This window comes from Natator depressus, chromosome 27, assembly GCF_965152275.1.
Source record: "Natator depressus isolate rNatDep1 chromosome 27, rNatDep2.hap1, whole genome shotgun sequence".
NCBI classification, from domain to species: domain Eukaryota; kingdom Metazoa; phylum Chordata; order Testudines; family Cheloniidae; genus Natator; species Natator depressus.
This window is the reverse complement of record NC_134260.1, coordinates 14,497,278-14,516,194: the sequence shown is the minus strand read 5'-3', so window position 1 is coordinate 14,516,194 and position 18,917 is coordinate 14,497,278. Positions and strand designations below refer to the sequence as shown.

Below are 18,917 nucleotides of genomic sequence, written 5' to 3'. Positions count from 1 at the left end.
GCGTTATTAGCTGTACTAGGAGGTCAGAAATCCCCCAAGTCTCCAGGTTCCCATGCTGAGCAGCACTGTCCCTGTTACCACCAGGCAGAACCAAGCCTCATTTCATGCATCAGTGCACGTTTTCCCACTAAGGATCCAGAGCCCAGTGAAGACAGTGGGAGTCTATCCACTGACTTCAGTAGACTTTGGATCAAGCCTGAATTCCCAGTGTTAGTGGGTGATGCCTGATGCTTCCCCAGTGTCGTTCCTGGGGGTCCAGATCTGACATTGTCCCCATGAGCGTCTCTCCGTCGCCATCCCCTGTACTTGTGTTTAGTGGGGTGTTTCTCCTCCAGGAGTGTGGGGGCTGTAGGTGTAGCTCCAGGTACATCTACGCGACAGGTGCTACAGAGGGACAGCCACAGTGCTGCAGCTACGTCGCTCTAGTGTAGACACGTGGTAACGTGACGGAAGGGGGATTTCCATTGCTGTGGTCAGGCCACCCCCTCGAGAGGTTGCTGGGTCCGTCGACCTAGCTGAATCTACAGTGCGGCTTCGGTCAACCTAACTATGCCACACAGGGTGCAAAATTTTTCACAGCCCTGAGTGATGTAACGAGGTCGGACCTAAGTTGTAGGTGTAGACCAGGCCGAAGAATCCAGCTCTCGCTGCTGCATTAGGCCAAATTCAGTCCGAGAGCGAATGAGTGTAACTGCGCTGACTGCAGTAGACTTGCACCACTTTGTACGTAGCCCCATTTGCTCCTCGGTGTCCACTGTGCAGTAATAAATCGGCGACCCGGTCTTGCTGAGATGCTGTGTCAGGGATCAGCGCTACATTGGGTTATGCACCGTTCTCCCTTACAATGAAAGCAAGCCTTTAAATCTGCTTCTGTTGCTGTGCTGTCCATCCCACGTACCGCACGAACAAGGGGACTTCAAAACGGCCAATCTGAAAGTCACCTGACTTTCCTGAAGAAGAGCTCTGTGTGAGCTTGAAATCTCATGTCTCTCACCAACAGAAGTTGGTGCAATAAAATATATCACCTCCCCCCACCCCATCTCACTAAATTTCCTGGGACCAAAAGCAGCTGCTACAATGCTGCATGCTTGTAAAGTAAATCCAGCAAGTAAAACCCTTCAGACCGCACTCTCCTTTTCATGTTTTGCTTCGTCATTATGTGTATTCCAGCAGCACCAAGAGGCCTCTTCTGAAATCAGGGATGCATTGTGCTAGTCAGTGAACAGACACTTAGGAAAAGAAAGTCCCTGCCCTGAAGAGTTTGTAACTAAAACGAAGACCCAGGCTGAGTGACAAGAAATGTAGTGATGTTGAGAGACACAATTCATCTTGCAGTCTCCTTAGACTCATGACTTTTGGCTACAGAAATAAGTTGTTTCCACCATGATAAATATTCTTGGGTTCTAACCAGGCTTGAATTTACAGTCACAATCCTTGGGTTACTCCAGATGGTGACAATGGTTCGGTGTAATGCTTTCACTCCTGAGTCCTTCACTGCCTTACATATGGTCTGACTCATCAGGGATGCGCTATATGCCGATGGAGCAGGGCAGTTCATTGCCATCCCTGTCTGTCTTTTTCTGCTCCTACATTTATACCCCACTGATCACCACACTACAGTATCTGAATGCCTTAAATATTATCCTCACCTGACAGATGGGGAAACTGAGGCCCAGCAAGATGAAGTGACTGGCTCAAGGTCACAGAGTCTGTGGCAAAGCCAGTGGCTGAACCCAGATTTCTTGAGTCCCAGTTCAGTGTCTTAACCACAAAACCACCCTTCCCTTCCCTTCATCTCCCTCTTAGAGTAAATGAAGCAAACACTTCAAGGTGCCATCAGTGATTATTATAACAAATACAGCTGTGGGGCCTGTGTAGTTCCAATTATTATCCCTAAAGCTGGCACAGTTCTGCCCCTTGACTTCTGCCTCTCTCCCTAGGTATTTCTCCAGCAAGCTGGTAAAGGCATTTCCTAGGGAAGCGTTTGCTCTTCTGAGTGTGTGGCCTGGTATTCCATCTGTCACTATCCGCCTCTTCTCAGAGCGGGGAACCTTCAGGATAGCTCGTAAACACACGAGCTAAAGGAGAGTAGGGGGCCTTGGTGAACTTTATTGCATATATGTGGAAGCGAGGTTTGCATTTAACAGATTGAAAATCAGGGGCTCGCTCTGCCAGTGGAGCGAAACGCGACAAAAAACAATGCCGTCTGAGAGCTGGAAAGTGTTTGAGGGTCACTGTGTACCCCACTTCCTGGATTCCGGCCACCCGCCTGCTCTGGTGGAATATGCAGCATCGATTGGTCTCTGTATCTTCTAAAAAGCTTATTCTGAAAAGTGACTCTGCAGAAGTGATGGCTCCAGATCAGAACTGAACAGCTTACAGGCAAAAAGACCACAATTGGGTCCCTAACTTACCACTGCCTATTCTCCAAACTCACCCAAGGATCCGACAGTCTGTTTGCGTCCTGTGGGAGTCACACGTCGTGGCCAGCGAGAAAGATGCTGCTGGCTCATATTCTTCCTCCGTTATACCCACACAACCGACTGAGTCCACATTCTGGTTGCAGAGTCATCACTAAGGGTGATGTGTGACCTGCCTGCTCTTCATGATTGATGACGATGCATGAAAAAGGAATTTCCTAAGTTGACTTCAGCTCCCAATGTGGAATTTGCAGATGTGGCAGCTGGGTGGGTGGGAAGGGAAGTCTCTTACCTTCTAAACTCATTGGATTTTATATGGGTGGCAAGACGCAATAAAACACCAGGGTAATTGTCAGAGCAGAAGAGCACGCTCTTAGCTTGGAGGATGCATGTTCTTGGGTTGCGTAGATGCATGGAAAGCCACTTGTCTGGAATAATGAAACCAAGGATTTCAATCTTCAGTGCATGTTGAAAGGGGTGATTGAGTTAGCCATGTCCCCAGCCCTGTTCTTTGTTATAGCTGTTAATATCAACTAGATTGCAGCTGTATTTTGCTGGATAGAGCTGCAAGATCATAAGTGATTTTGCACTGAATGTTCAGATCTTGGCATGAGCTCATCTCACTGACCAGACTTTGCTACCATTTGTTTTCTCTCTAAAATGCGTAGGTGAGGGAAGAGAGCAGCTGTTACTCGCTCTTTAAGGAGTGGAGAAGGGGGAGTCACACGGAGCATTAGCAGAATAGAATTTACTCCAAGTATCAGCCACAGATGTGGGGAGAGGGGTTGTTCCACATGGCTGCAGAATGGATACCCAGTGCCCCATCATTGCAGGGAAGATCTCTGCTTTGAGAAACCGGCGCATCTTTTGGTCCCAATCCTGCAGTGAGCTGGGCAGTGAAGTTAGTGGCAGGGTATGGGCCTCCACCAGAGCCAACCCCGTTGCCTGTGGTGATGGCGGAACATTGGGATGTTGGCCCCAAACAGCTGCGGTGTAGGGGAGTGTGACTTCGCTGAGCTGTGACAGCCCCAGCCTGCGGACCCCAGCTCTGAGGAGGAATCTGTGACTTGTCAGGAACCCCCAGGAAGTTGCAATCTGCTGACTGTTGCTAACAATGCAGTGGGTTGCACTGTTGATCATCTGGTCCAAACCCTGAGAAGCTCAGCGCCCTTTCAGGTGCTCAGGTCCTTTCACGGCAAAATGGCAGCCATGCGCCGTCTCATGCTTTGACCCCCCCCAGCCTGTGGGGAGAGGGGACAGAAAACCTTTCCCAAAGGTCTGATTAAAGTAGTTGAAGTGACATTCAGTTCAAGCTACTAGAGGGCAGAGATTTTAAATCCTGGGGTAGAGAGTTGGAGAGACAACAGACATCGTTGGGAGCGCCTAGAAAACGAGAGAACCGGATTGTTTCTGTGTAAATAAACTGCTGCTGTCCCCACATGCCGTGGGTAGAGGCTGTGCCAACTGTTGCTCATGGCAGCAGTGGGTCCATGAAAATGTGTCCTCGAAATTCTGAGACGAGTAAGCCCCCCGGATTGACGCTGATGCGGTAGGGTGCAGGTCTTAGTGAGTCACGAGTGCACAAGCAGGATGGTCCGCAGGGCGGCTGCTACACTGATCTGTTGGAAAAGGAGCATGGGGGGGAATAACGTGCAGGAACGAATGTGGTCTGCGGGAAAAGTGCCGGCCAGAGAGCTCCGGGACCTGGAGCCTTTCCTGACTGTGCTGCGTGGCCAGCAGCAGCATGTGCTTCCTGCACGCTGGCCCCGAGTGAGCCAAGTCACTCCGTTTGAGAATGGTTGGGAAGGTGGCTTTGAATAACCAGCAAGTTTCAGAAAACGTTTGAATTGCTCCCAGGCTGATTCCCAAGTGGGCGGAGGGTAATTACCCATTGGAACAACTTCCCGAGGGATGTGGGCGATCCTCCGTTGCTCGGAGTCCATAAGTCAAGTCTGGAGTCCTTTCCGACACCCGGGCGGGAGGGTGAAGAGCCGTGATACAATGGGGACAGGAATTACTGGGGCAGGGCTTTGGCCTGCGCTATGCACAAAGTCAGACGAGGTGATCACAATGGTCCCTTCCGGCCGTCAGGTCTATGGATCTGTGCGAGTGCAGGTCCCCCTCGGCGGGAGGAGCATGATTTCCAAAGTTGGGAGCCTAGGGCAGACCACAGGTAGGATCTCAGGTCGGCTCAGAGGCTCTCCGAGATTCACCCCTGGAAGGTGCTTTGCTAGCTAGGTGTATAGCACTGTGTTTGGGACCTATGTGCAAAGTTGGGCAATGCTGCCTTTTGGGCTCAAGCAGGAAAATTTGGGCTCATTCTCTGGCTTCTCTGCCTCAGCTGCTGGGGCCTTGACTTAGAATTTCAGCACATCCCTAGTCAGCGAAATACTTAAGCCTGAGTTCAATGGTGCTGAAGTTGGTGCGTAAGTGCTTTCCTGAACTGGAGCCCAAGGGCAGGGGGCCTGGTGTTTACCCAGCAAGCGGCGGGTTCTCTGCCCAACCAGGAAGCAAACCAAGGCCTGAATGTCACTCCTGCACCAACCTGCACTGAGCCAGTGGGAAACAGGGCGATCTTTATCTCGGAGGATCCTGCATCTACGCCCTTCATCAGCAAAACGTCCCGCTCCTCTGAATGAAGCTCCGGGCTCTGCCATTTTTGCCAAAGCAAATCATTTTAATGGAACGTCTGATTAGTAACAGCAAATACGGCCCCCCGCTGCTGCCGGCATCTCGCTCCCAGCGAAGGTAGGGCAGGGCCGGCACTGCGAGCGAGGAAGCTGTGCAGGAGGGTGACCTTGTTGAAGGCAGCCTGAGGACAGGAGCTGGGGAGTGCCAATTTGCCGGTGTTCAGGGGCGGGTCTGCCGTCAGGAAGCTGCTTGTAGCTCCCCCAGTTGCCCCCTTGCAGGGCGTGGAGCGGTTCACACCGTCGCCGCTTGGCACCAGTGCAGCGTGCCAGTGTTCGAGGTGGGTGCTGGCGTGCCGACATCCGCGTAGATGCAATGCTGCAAATTGTCCTTCCGGTTGGCGGGAGCTGCTGGGCTCCTGGAAGGCAGCGGTTCGTTGAGGGGTTAGGAATGAGCAAACGCCTCTGAAGCTGGGGACGTTCCCCTGCAATGCAAATCCCATTCCGGGTGGAAGTGAGCCCTCCAGCCCCTCCCCCATTACTGAGCCAACGAGTGCTGTGCCATGGCTCCATCACCATGCTATAGAAACCCAGTTCCTGTGATGACGGGTCAAATCCCTACACACAGGGTGTTTCCTGCTGGGGCTGGGCCCCTTCCTGTAACAACCTGCTTAATAAAGAAAGATCCAAAGGTTGACGGTGGTCCCTGTTCACAGAGGGAATGTATGCTTAGCCTAATGCAGGGGTTGGAAGTTGCATCCTACACCTGTGTGACCGAGGATGTGGGTTTTCAGCTGGGAAGGTCACGACCGCCCTGCCCTTCCCCTATTGTGAAGGGGAAGGAGGTCCCAGCTAGATAGAAACGGGTGAGGGAGATGTCTCAGGATGGAAAAGGTCAAGAACTACTGTCTTAAGAGCAGCTTGGGCCTCAGTTTCCCTTTCTGGGGGTAGATAACGCTTCCCTGCCTCTCTTGCGTGTTGTGAGGCTCTGCCGGCCGATGTCTGGCAGCTCACGAAGCGTGGGCAATTATTCCCATGTTTACAGCTGTGCTCACTCCCGTTATTCCAACCCCGGCAGTTTTTCCGCTCCGACGAGTGTCCCCCTCGCCTCCCTTTCTTAGATGGGGGGACGCATTGTTACAGGTTTTATTGTCGTCTTTCGTAACCTTTCCGAGGCCAAACCGGGACGGCACGGAGTGGAAGCTGTGAGGCAAGCTGTCTAGCTGGATCATCAGCTCAGGTCTTTCTGTGAGGCTCCAGGTTACAGACACGTGGTGATACAGGAGAGAGACAATTCGTCTTGCAATCTGCTTGGACTTCTAAGCACTGGGTACAGAAACAAGCGGCTTCCACCCTGAGAAATAGGCTTGATTGCACAGTCACAATCCGTGGGTTACACCAAATGGTGACAGTGTTTCTGAGTAACCTGTTCACTCCCGAATCCTTCTCTCTCTAGTTATGCACACTGCACCAGATATGACGTATGGCATTTGGGGGGTACGTTATCTGCAGATGGATCAGGGTGGTCTGTTGCCATCCCTGTCTGTCCTTTTCTCCAGCTGCACTTATACCCCACTTGTCACCACAGTACAGTATCTGAATGCCTCTAATAATCCCCTCTGGGCAGTTGGGGAAACTGAGGCTCGGAGAGGTGACGTGACTTACCCAAGGACACGGAGCAAGTCAGTGGTAGAGCAGGTAGAAGAAACCAAGAGTCCTGGCTCAAACCACTGTGCTCTAACCACTGGATAACACTGCTCTGAGCAGCATGAGTAATATGGCCTGTTGATCAGCCTGACAGACTCAAAGGGAGAGACAGAGAATCTTGTGTGGAAGACGCTGCACTGGGATTGGGGAGGAAGTCTGGAGTCTGTTCCTAGCTCTGCCACAGACTTGCTATGTGACCTTGGACAAGTCACTTAACTCTGTGTGGCTCAGTTCCCAGCTCTGCAAAATGGGAATAAGAATATTCATACTCAGCTTTTCTCACGCTGTTTGTCTGCCTGGGACAGCTTGAGGGTGAGGGACAATCTCGTATGTATTTGTATCACACCCAGCACAACGAGGTCTTGATCTAGGGTAGGTCTAGTGTACTCAGAATCACCTAGGTACCAGTCCCCCCCCGGGAAACGAGAACCAAGTCCCTGATTCAGCCAAGCACTGAAGCCCAGGCTTAAGGTTCAGCACAAACGTAAGTGTTGCCCGTCGTTATTGCTCGCAGACAGAACGTGCCTGTTACTGTGGGTTTTCCCAGGGAGTTCTTTTCTGAAAATTCTCCCCACCAAACCATGCGACTGTCTGTCGCTTAGTTACAAGCACTCTTCTTGTGGCAATAACGACGCTCCCGGCCCCACACGGCAGGGGCGCCGAGCTAGCAACCGCCACGTTTCACCAGCGCTGCAGAGCTGCAGTCACTGATTAGCTCGTTAACCGTCGACAGAGGCAGAGCCAATTCACCGGCATCGTTCCTCACCATGTGAATGTCAGCGTTCTTTACAAATAACAAAGCAGCAAAAAAACCATTTCGAAGTTTACAGACAAAAGTGAGCAGATGCCCTCGCAGCCCAGTCCCGAATCCAGTCACACTGATGCTGCTTTCTGGTCTAGTATTATAATAGCATGTAAAAGGGTGGGATGCGGGGGCCTCCCTAGGGGGCACCGATCCGGCCGGATGCTGTGCCACGCCAGCTCAGACGATGCGATGCAGAAATACCGTTTCACACCCCAGAACGTTCATTATGTGCCGTTCACCCATTTTTTGCTGGGTTTTGCCTTTTTCTTCTCTCCTTTCCATTTATTTATTTATTTATTTGTTTATTTTTAAGCTGTTTCCCAGATTTCCCTCCTGGGTGACTTTGGAATTAATTCGATCAATGCACGCCTGATGAAGCAAACTGTAATTTTTACCCTGGAGTTAGAACTGGCTCAGGGATAGCGCCTATAAAGAGAAAGAAATGAATATGTGCATTCTCCCAGAAAGAGGTCACTTTTGCCTGGAGGGCCAGTGTGTCACGCTTTTTATTCTGAAATTCAACAATCTTGCGAACTTGGAATTTCAGATTTTCCTCTTGGCTCCCCGATCCGCCAGGCTGTTGCCAGTGAGGAATCTGAAATACATGGAAAGAACAGCCGGTGTCAGGTGAAGGCCCTGATTCGGCAGAACAATTAGGCACATGCTTACGTGCGTCTCTGAACAGGCATGGGATGCTGGAGTGGAGTCTTCGGGTCTGAAGTGACTCTGGAGGGGGAGTACAAAAGACACAAGTGAAATCCTGGCCCGGCTGAAGTCAATGGGTGTTTTGCCGTTAATTTCACTGGGGCCAGGATCTCACCAATGAGATTTAAATGCCTCGCTGCCACTTGTGCCTTTGAGGAGCGCCCCCGCGCCTGCTGCCGTCCCAGTAATAATGGAGAGGCAGTGGGTAGAGATGTGGGTCTTGTTCCCAGCTCGCGTGCTAGCCTGCTGGGGAACCTCGGGTGAAGCGTTTCATGTCTTTGTGCCTGTGTTTTTCCCAGCTGTAAAATGGGGATAGAGTTACTGCCCTCCTCCGTAAAGCGCTTGGAGATCAGTGGATGAGCCGTGCTATATGAGAACATGGGGGTGGGGGGGAGAGGTCTAGTTACCGCACGTTCTGCTCCGGCACATTTCTTTCGGGTGAGGGAAAAGGTTTGTGTTCCTGTAGGAGGCCCAGAACTTCTCCGCGGCCTTACAGACTGGAGAAGTAGCCCAACGAATCTTCTTTGAAATGGGGCGACCAGAGCTGAACGCGGTGTTCAAAACCCACCTCCTTTCTCTGGAAGGACCAGACTTTTTGCAAGCAGAGCTGCAAAGATAAGACCTCGTCCAGACCCCACTGTTAAGCTTCTGATGAGCTTCCATGCTGTCAGTCATAGTTCTGCCGTTATGCAAATACAGCAGCCGTGCCAAGCTAATTGTATGGCTCTGTTAATGGCATGGCTGTGATTCTGGAGATTCATTTAAAGCCACTGGGATCTCTTTAGAACAGAAATTGTGTCTTGTTATATTGGAATGTCTCTGAACTCTCTGAGCGTCTTTGTGTGATTTAAAGCTGGTTGTCAGCTCCTGCCTCCCCTGTAGTTATCTGTGGCCCGGCCCGGGGACTATGCAGCCAGCTTGATTCGCTGTATCTCAGCGACCGTGCGGGGCAGGACAGCGCTCGTAATGTTTTCACTTCTGCAGTGAACGGTGGGTTTATGGCAACAATAAACTTAGCGCTCCACGGTAACAAGCCAGCACGCCTTCATCAGCTGAAGAGTTTTAAAAGTTATAGTCCAAGAAGCATTGGAGACAGGAGGCCTAAAATAAACTAAACCTAAAGGGGAAAAGTAGACACTGCGCTTTCCTGCCAAGAGGGTCAGTGGGCACTTATTCCTTGATAAGCAAGATGGGCACATAGGAATTTCCATAGCAGAACAGGTCCATGGTCCATTCACTTCAGTCCCTGCTCTCTGACAGTGGCCAGCACCAGCTGGGGAGAGGAAGGTGCAAGATCCCCTGCTGGGCGGTTATGGAGTGACCTGCCCAAAAGGGGAAATTTCTTCCTAATCCCCACCCAGGGGTCGAATGGGGGCAAGCTCTGCCCACAAAATAAGCTCCACCCAAAGAGCCAGCACTCCCAGGAGCCTGTGCAGATGTTCAGAATAGGGCTGAATGGGCATCCCTGCTCAGCTTGGAGGGTGGCATCCTCTCCTGCCGTGTCCAGACTGGCTGTGCAGTCTCGGGGGGCTCCCCTGCAGTCCCTCTGCAGCGGCTCTTCCAGCTGATAGCCTGGAACGGAGGCCTCAGCCCCTTCACCGAGGGCCCCTGAACTCACTTGAATGTGTCTCTGCCAACCTCCTCCTCTCCCACACTGGACCATGTGGGCCAGAGCAGGGACCCTGTCCAAAGTGCAAAGGGCTCCCCACACAGCCCCATAGGTGGGGAGTGTATGTGGGGCAGGGTGCCTTGGCCTGGCTCCACACCCTGCGGGGAATGCTTTGCCCAAGGGACTCCCCAGCACTGAGCCTGGAGGGGCCCCCTGTGTGTTTAGGAGAGTGAAGTTCCCAGGTTGCTTTGACCGAGCCCTGCCCGCCTCACCCCTTGGCATCAGGGAGCCGGATCCTGGCTAGCGCTGTGACCCCTCTTTGCTGCCAGAGCAGCTCGGGTGTTTGACGGGACCTTGCAAAGGGGGGGCCTGAGAATCATCTCTGCACAGGGGGGCTCCCCTGGTGGCATCAGGGCTGTACATCTGCCCTGCTCCCCGCCGCTGGCCTAGGGCGCAGCTCAGGGAGATGGCAGGAGGGAACTGTGTGATCGCTGTTATCGGGCCTCCAGGGAAGCGGAGCAATGTTAGAGCAGCCCTGACGCTGCTCTGGCTTACAGCAGCCAGGGCAGAGGGCAGGAAGACGTCATCTCAGCCCATGCCCCCAGCACAGCAGCCATGGCACTGAGGCTCAGGCCCAGCGGCTCTGTTACATCAGTTGTCCATAACTCCTGGGGTCGGTTCCCTTAGCTCATCTGCACAGAGTTTGGAAATCCGGGCTCCTTAAAGTCTTCACGCCCCTTCCCCTTTCGTGCTCAAACCCAGGTGCTCTCTCGGCCGAGCAGCCACACAAGGAATAAGTGGAATTACCACCCCTGCTCCAGCTGTATTCACAGCAAAGCCTCCCACCAGGGTGGCATGGGGAGGTCCCGTGCACTGTGCCTTAAGCCGCACTCAGAACCTCCGCCTTACAGCTGCTGAAAAGGAACGAAAGTAGCAGGCGAAGCAAAGGGAGGAAAAGCAGATTCGATGGGTGAGGGGCAGTGACTTTGATTTTGATGCCATGTGACATTCGTCTTTCAGCTCAGATCTGGTTATTGAAATCCAGTTTCTGCTCAGGTTTCAGAAGAGCCTCTGGCTGCTTAGAACCTATTCGGTTTTCCCCAGTTCCTACAAAAAAATTTTTATTTACTTTAGATTATTTTTAGATCACACACCAGTGCTCACCGTTAATTTGCTGGGGAGGGCGTGCAGCACCCTGAGGAGCTGGTTCGTGGGGCTCAGGATGTGGCTGTTTCTATTATGGACGCTAATAACCCATCAGGGAGGGCTGGTGGGGAGAGCCAGCAGGGGCACACCATCAGCTGTATTTCTAACCCTAGCTAGTGGCGGAGGAGAACTGAGGCTGTTACCCAGTGCCTAAAGCTCAGATGAGGCATTCAAAACCCACTGGAAGTCAAACTCCTTTGACAATCTTAGCATAACCTCCTAGCCAGGGGACATATACCTCCCTCCTCCCCTGTGACTCGCGAGTCTAGCTACTGCCTCTGCATCTCCATTGCTTTTCTTACCGTGTTGGCTCTAGAGTTTTAAGTGTCCGTGTGCTCGGAGTTGGATAAGACTCAAAAGAAGTCCAGGTCCCCGCCCCAAGCAGCCTACAATCAGAGGCCCCAGCCTGCATAGGGTCTGCGAGAGCACTCCCCTGTGCCTACCCAGAATCCCTTTGGAGGGAGAGAGGCCCCAGGATTTCTCGGTGGGCATTTTGAAGGTTACTAGAGCTAGTTGGGAAAACTGGGATTTTAACATGAGAAACTTAAAACAAAAAGACCGTGGTTTGAAATGTTTCCGTTTCCCTGTGGGACACTTTGAACCAATTCAAGGCACAAAAATTGCCTCTTCATGTCAGTATCATGTAATTTCATGTATTTAAAACAAAAAGCAAAACACCATTTTAATTCAAAGTTTCAGAGTCTGCATTTGCCCTTTTCCAGGTGATTTAATTAAGAAAAATCTCAACGTTGTGTCTCCTTCCCTCGCTGTGTAGGACCATCTGGGCACAGCAGCCCCCTCCTAGCATCACTGTCTATTCCTGGGCGACCCCTACACCCGCCACTGGACATCAAGCACTTCCTGACCTTTAGACTCAATGGGACGTCCCCGCTCAACCTGTTCCCCAACTTCAACACGGTGAGTTATTGCGGGGCTCAAAGACCTTTCAGGCTGGAATGGGGGAGATCCGTGCTTCCGCATCTGAAACGCAGCAGCCCATGGGTGCGGGGGGGGCGGGATGCCAGCAAGGACAGACAACCCGTCCCTGCTCACAACGTAACCCCGTCAAGTGCTTCCCATGTTCAGGGAGTGGGGAAGGAATATTCCAAAAATGAGGGTGTGGTGAAAAGGAGCACGTTGGCCAGGGAATAACTGTTCGTTGGGCCATGACGCCAGTCGCTCTAGGTGAGCACAGATGGACTCAGGGCATCAATCCTGGGAGATGCTGGGAATCTGGCTTTGGAGGGAGCTGGGCTCCCTTCCTGGCAGGGTTTGGCCTCTGGGCACCCGCTGTTTTCAGAAGCACTAAACTCCCACAGTTTGGGCCAGATTGACAGTCCAGCAGCTCCTGCCAAGAGCAATGGGAGCTGGACCCTTGTGAAAGCCTGACCCCCACATGAATACAGACTTGGCTGAATCAGATACCTGGGTGCCCAGACCGAAGGTGCCCGTTTGCCTTTACCCGTGACTGGCAAAGTTCTGTGCCAGACGGTATTGAATGGCTCCCAGAAAGAGCAACAGGAAGCATGACTTGTTCACGGTCACAGAGCACATTAATGGCAGAGCAGGGGACAGAACCCAGATCTCCTGTGTCCCAACTCAGTGCCCTACCCACTGAGCCAGGCTGCCTTGTTCTCATTAATCCCATCATCCTGTAAATCCCTTCTCGTGCAGAGCCCTTATTGTTCTGTTCGCTACCGATCACAAGTTCACCGCTCTCCGCACCAGCCCGCTAATTTCCTGGGTTTCCAAAGGGGTCTTCTGAGCGAGACACTGCCCCCGCCAGTTTGTGCACATGTCACTCTTAGCCGGAAGGGTCGCACGTTTGCAAAACTCTGGATGAGAGCGCTCAGTGGGTCCATTGCTGCAGAGGGAGGCGGGTTCTGACGCAGACCAAGGAGACACACATCTTTTGAAACAGGGATGCAGCCGAGATCAATCCCACAAGGCTCCATTCATCTCTATTATAAACAGACATTTTTAAAATGCTTCATTTCGACCAAGATCAATTGGGTTTTGCTCCCAGAATCAATCGCAATAAAGTAGCTTTGGAGAGTAATTTTATGAGTTTAAACACAGAAAAGAGCATCTAAGGGTACAAGGAATCCGTCAGCTGCCATCTATCCAGGTTTTGTTGTCAGTCCTGCTTTGCTCATTGCATGATGTCTCTTGTTAGCTTACTAATGTCAAGGTCAACCTGCAGGCGAGCCCTGGCCTCCGTTATGTGATACTTATATAATAATGTCTCAGGCTTCTAATCTCCTCCTCCTCTGCCCCTTAACCATCAGGGAATTTCAGGGGCCTCTTCCTGTAGCTGGTTGCAAAAAATTTCCATTTAAACCCTTTTTCCATTGGAAAATGGCTTTTTCAACTAAATGGAGATTTTCACATTCTCTCCCCGCACCCTCCCAGCACAAGGTTGGTTTTAAATTTTTGGATTTCATATGAAAATTTTCAATTACACATTTTTTTGTCAAAAACCATTGTTGTTTTTTCATTAAAACTTTTCCGGGGGGGAGGGGAAATAATTTGCCAGCCAGCTGTAAGGAAGAATCTGGGCTGGTGTTTGCAGTGGTGGCCCATGGGATTCAATGGGGATGCAGCATGTGAATGGACGCCCATAGGGCAGCTGAGAAAGTGAGTCGATGGTGCTTGGAGGACAGCATGAAAGAGAGCCAATCCCAATTTTGCATCCTCCATTGGAGACTCTGTCCTGACTTGCTGGGAGACGGACTTGACCTGTCCTTGTAGGTCTTTTACATCTCTGACTTGATGGAATAGTAGACGTTAGAAATACAAAGACTTGGTGAATCACCTCTTTGAAGAGGAAACGTTGTGATCTAACGGGCTGAGTACAGAGACAGAAGACCTGAGATCTGTTCCGGACTCTGCCCCGGTTTGCTGGGTGAACATGGGCAAGTCAGTTAGACCAAACTTTGCAAACATGTCGGCCAAAAGGGGAATGAGTCCAGGGCTGTGCTCTGTGCCGTGCTATGCAGGAGGTCAGACTAGATCATCGCAGTGGTTCCTTCGGGCTGTGTAACCTATTAAAGTTACTCACTGAAATCTTCACTTCCCTGGGAGCTCTGAGCGCTCAGCACAGCTGAAAATGAAGCTGCACTCGTGTGGCTACTTAGGCACCTTTGGGCCTCCGAGTTTGACAACACGGGTGGATTCTGAACCTCGCTGTGCCTCATTCCCCCTCTCCTAGGCAGAGGGGGCGACACTGACCTTCCTCTTGTAAATTACTTTGCGGTCCAGGGATGACATGTGCTATGGAAGTGCAGGTGATTATTGCTGCTTATTTAGGAGAAGATTTTCAAAGATGTTGGGGGGGGGTAGGCTCCCAACTCCCACTAACTTTGGGATTCAAGCCCCAAACTCCCATGGGCTCCTTTAAAATCCCAGCTTTAGCCCCTCTCTCTCCTGGGCTAGAATGCCGGGTTACAGTAGAAGATGGTTTTGCTGACGCTATTAACAGCCATTTTTGCCCATGTTCCTTTTCTGAGCAATCAGAGCCAGCAGCTAAACTGACCCAGTCTGTTCCTTATGCTCCTTGGCTGGCCCTCCCACCTCCCCCAGGCACGTGTGTCCTGTTGTCATGTTGTTGTTTTGTTTTTAAATGAAACTTTTGAAAATTCCTTTCCCCTGTGTTTGCTTGAAACACCATCCCCGCCTGCAACATGAGCCGGTGACATTCCACTGCCCTTCGGGCAGGAAGGTCTTTGGTGGTGGGCTCACCTCTGCGAGGTCCCTTCGCTCAGCAGAGACAGTTGCTCCACACCTGGCTGAGATAGGATCACACTAACCTCTTGAGCAATTTGCCGTGTGTGTGCGTATTTGTGCAGGGACTTTCCTGGTCTCGTTGAAAGTCTGCAGAGCCTCAGGAGGAAACAAGGACTCACGATCAGCTCTGCTTCTGACCCCAAGATGTTTTCACGCGAGTCCTGCCAGGAGCAGGTTGAGGGAGAAGGGCGTAAGTAGCTCTAAGCACAGTGGGAACCTGTGATAAAGCTGTCTGCGCTCAATGGAAATCTTACACCACTGGAGGACCCGTTCAAATCCAGCCCTGGCTGGGAGTTGGTGAAAGTCGTTCCCACCTGACCTGTGGCTGATGGGGCTGTAGTGACTCAGCTCCCCTGGCCCTTTGGAGAGGGTCTCTCTGAGGCAGGGATCAGGACTAGCAGGGGCACGCCCTCTCTCCGCCCGCTTTGTCCCTCCTCTGTGCAACGAGGAGTCCAGGCTGCAGGGACCTCAGCTCACCCCCGGACCGAGCACCGTACTCACTACAGAACAGAATGGTGGAAAATCTTCTGCGCCATCCAGCAGGAGGAAATTGTTCCAGGGAGGAGCTAGCCTCTGGAGCAGGCCTACTGGAGAGTGCAGCAGAAACGGCAGCCGGGTTCCCGGCTCAGCAAGGCTGAGCCTTCAGCTTGGGCAGGGGTCAGATTTAAAGTGATTTTCAGCCCTTTTCTGGGTCAGGTTCATGCCAGTGCGGAGACTCAGCGCAGGGCCTACGGGATCCTCCAGGCTGGATCCCGCAAGGTGCGGTGCATTCTGGCCTCGATCCAGCAAAGCTCTTAAGCATACCCTGAACTTGGAGCAGTTTTCTGGGTCGGGGCCATGGCGGCTGCCCAGCACCTCGCAGGCTCGAGCCCTTACGTGGGATTTAAGTGGCGCGTCAGCCTAGTGCTGGCGCAGCACATGGGGTGGCTTCCATGCCTCCTGCAGGTACTGCTTAGCCGGACCAGATGTGTCCGCTGCAGGGCGCGTAGACCCCTATTGAGTAATCTGCTCCTCCGGGCCTGACAGAAGGTGTCACAGACTTCAGCTGCTTCCGTGTGGAAGCGTCCAATGTGATAGTCCTTGGGCCAGGCAGGGGGGATCCTTGTTCCCTCCTTCTGGGGCTGCCCTTAAACAGCCCCGCTCCCTCCATGCATGGGGGAGGTTGAGGAAGCGAGTGGAGCGACAGGACCTACGTTTGGAACCGGCCTGGCTTCCTGGAGTGGCTGAGACGTCCCAGCTGCAGAGCAGTGTCTGAAGAAGCCCTCAGGCTGGCATTGCAGGAGTTGAGGCAGGTCCTGGTCGCAGCAGGAATAAGGAGGAATTTGGCCACACGGAGGAAGTGAGGGATGAAACACCGACGGCGGGGGGGGCAGAAAGTTCAGAGGCCCCATCTAGGCAGGCGGCTTTACAGAGGATGACAGCAAAGGCCTTTTCTTGGAGGGCAGCTGGACTCCAGCCTCCATTTATTGCTTCGTTGCACCAGGGGAAGTCAGCCTGGTGTTCCCTTATCTCCCTTTCCTGTCTAATCTGCCATGCCGACAGCTCAGTGAGTCCATCTGGCTGCCGAGCCTCAAGTATACGCTAAGGGAAGAAAGAAAAGCTGTTCGTCCTTTAGATTTCAGATTTCCAGCTACTCTGGGTCATATTCAGAGCTGGTGCAAGGAGAGAGCAACTCCACCCATGTCAGTGAACTTGCACCTTCTGACCCCAAGCCCATGGGCTGGCCCTGCTCCTGCTCCGGCCCAGGAAATGTTCTGTAATAGTCACCCCCACCCCACTGGATCAGCGTCGAGGGAGAGTTGCTTGTTACCGCAGAGCTCAATCCTTTGCATGCTGGGCAGGTCACAAGACTCTCATGAACCCAGCAGATGTTCTACTGTGGAGCAAAGCAAATCCTGCCGAGCTGTGCGCTCTTGCTCCTTAGAGCAAAAACCCAATATAATAAAGAGACGGCGGATCGTGTTCAGGAGGCACTCTCTGGCTGTGACTGCATTGAGTTCCCCGAAACCTAACAGTGTCTTGCAAAACCACAATACCAGAAGGCACAGTCCAAACTGACGCTGTCCCTCTGAATTCCCATTTCTGACCTCGGTGGCTGGCAGGAAGTTCAACGAGGAGATCTCTATTTATATCAAGAGGAACATCCCGGGGATAAATTGAGTAATTTGAGTCAATAGGAATTGACTATAAAGCAGAGACATTTGCTCTCTGGATGCACTGTACCCAGAATCGCCTCTCTGCTTTCATGTGAGTTCTCTCTGGAGATGGGGACAGAAGACTCCTGATGCATTCCAATTAATTCTGCTGGAATCTGTAAATGAAAATCGCGTCAGACCAGACACTCCTGAGCCCTGGGAATTGGTACGTACGCTCTCAATGCAGAGATCCTTCAGCAGAGCTGTATTTAGCATAGGCCAGGACAAGTACATCGTGTCACATTTTACTTTTCCAAAGGTGGTCTTGGTGCCACAGAGAATAGACTGTAAGGGGTACAGTCCAGCACTCATCTGTGGGAGGAGACTAGTCAGGGTTATGCCAGGGCTTTTCTAGTCCAATGTCTGTGGCTGCAGAAGTTGGAAGAAAGTTTTTTTTAAGTAGAAGCACAAGAATTCTCAGGTGGCATCAAAGTGTCGGAACCATTCAGCGTCACCCACCGAAAGGAGTCGTTTTGTGCTTCTAGCAAAGTTCTCTGTGTGCTAAAAACACACTGTTCTCTGCAGATCTGCCTGATGGAACAAAGATGCAGAGACAGAGTGTCATTCGATATCTGCAGTGCAGGCGGGTGACTGGAGCAGACCGGCTCCACAGAACAGCTATGCACTGCATGGCCCACTGCCGAACGCCTTTTCAAAACTCAACATTAGATTTGACTTTTGAATACAAGAAATGGTGAGGGGTGAAACAGCTGTGAAACCCTCAGCATCTGCAGCTGCAATAACTCTTGGCTGTAGAGTGGAGCGTTGTCTTGAGGTTTGTTCCAGGGGTCTAAGAGCCAGGACTCCTGGGTTCACTTCCCAGCTCTGACTCTGAGGAAGGAAGTCACTTTGCTTCTCTGTACCTCAGTTTCTCCATCTGTAACATGGGGATCATTCTGGCTGGCCTACTTCCCCAGGGTGTTGCACGGATGAGCGAAGGAGTGTTTGCACAGCGAAGTGATAGCGCTAGATATGAGCTAAGTGTTTATTGTTGTGAAGGAGTCTAACGGTGGGGATGGCCCAGTGATTAGAGTGCGAGGCCAGGTCCAGTTCCCTGGACTAGTCCCTCAGTCCCCCATCTGTAAAATGAGGGTGACCAGCACTGCCCTGCCTCACAGGAGGGTTGGGGAGGATCAATGCGTATAACAGATTGTGAAATGCTCAGAGCCTCAGTAATAGAGGCCATGTGACTAGTGTAAGTCGATAGAGGGAAGGGACAGACGGCATCCCATCGTACATATGGGACTTACTGCTGCAAACAGCTCCATGTAACCCGAGAGCAGGACCTGTGTCCCGGCATTCTGTGAAATCTTTGCATCTCTGTGTCCAGAACAATTAAATGAGCTGGCAAGAGACATCAGTTGGGTGTGATCTCACTCAGCGTTGGATGGGACGTGGCAGCGGCTGCGGGGATGGCCGAGGCAGTGGTTTCATGCCGCACTTTCCAAACTTCATGTCTGGAAACAAGGTCTCTTGAAACGGGATGGCAGCTCCCTTGCCCCAAGCATGTTTTCCCTTCGGAGTTAGCCAGTTCAGCGCTGCTCCCCGGGCCCGGTGCAGGGGCAGAATGGGTTCTTGCCGTGAGCCCCACATTAGAAATGACGGGTCATGTGGGTAACGCCTTCCCTACAGGTGTTACTCCCTACAGATGAATGGTGATGGGAGCAGCAGCCAGTGAACGCACAGCGCTCAGAGGTACTTGCCAGCAGGGAGAGGAGAAGAAGCCACCCCTAGGAGCCTCAAACTTAAGAGCTCTGTGTGCTGGAGTGCTCAAAAGAGCTAATGCGATCCTGGGATGGATAACCAGGTGAATGTTGGCTGGGTGTAGAGAGGTTATTTAACTTCTGTGTTCAGCAC

The 18,917-nt window shown here is 52.0% G+C and overlaps 1 protein-coding gene across 5 annotated transcripts in view; it reads left to right on the top strand.

Moving 5' to 3' along the window:
• Positions 1-18,917, top strand: part of ZNF385C (zinc finger protein 385C) — a 194,551-nt gene that overhangs the window by 145,521 nt on the left and 30,113 nt on the right. For all 5 annotated transcript variants that reach the window (XM_074940638.1, XM_074940636.1, XM_074940635.1 and 2 more), the window contains one exon: positions 11,855-11,997. In XM_074940638.1, the coding sequence (XP_074796739.1) occupies positions 11,855-11,997 (143 nt within the window). The remainder of the gene's footprint in view (positions 1-11,854; positions 11,998-18,917) is intronic.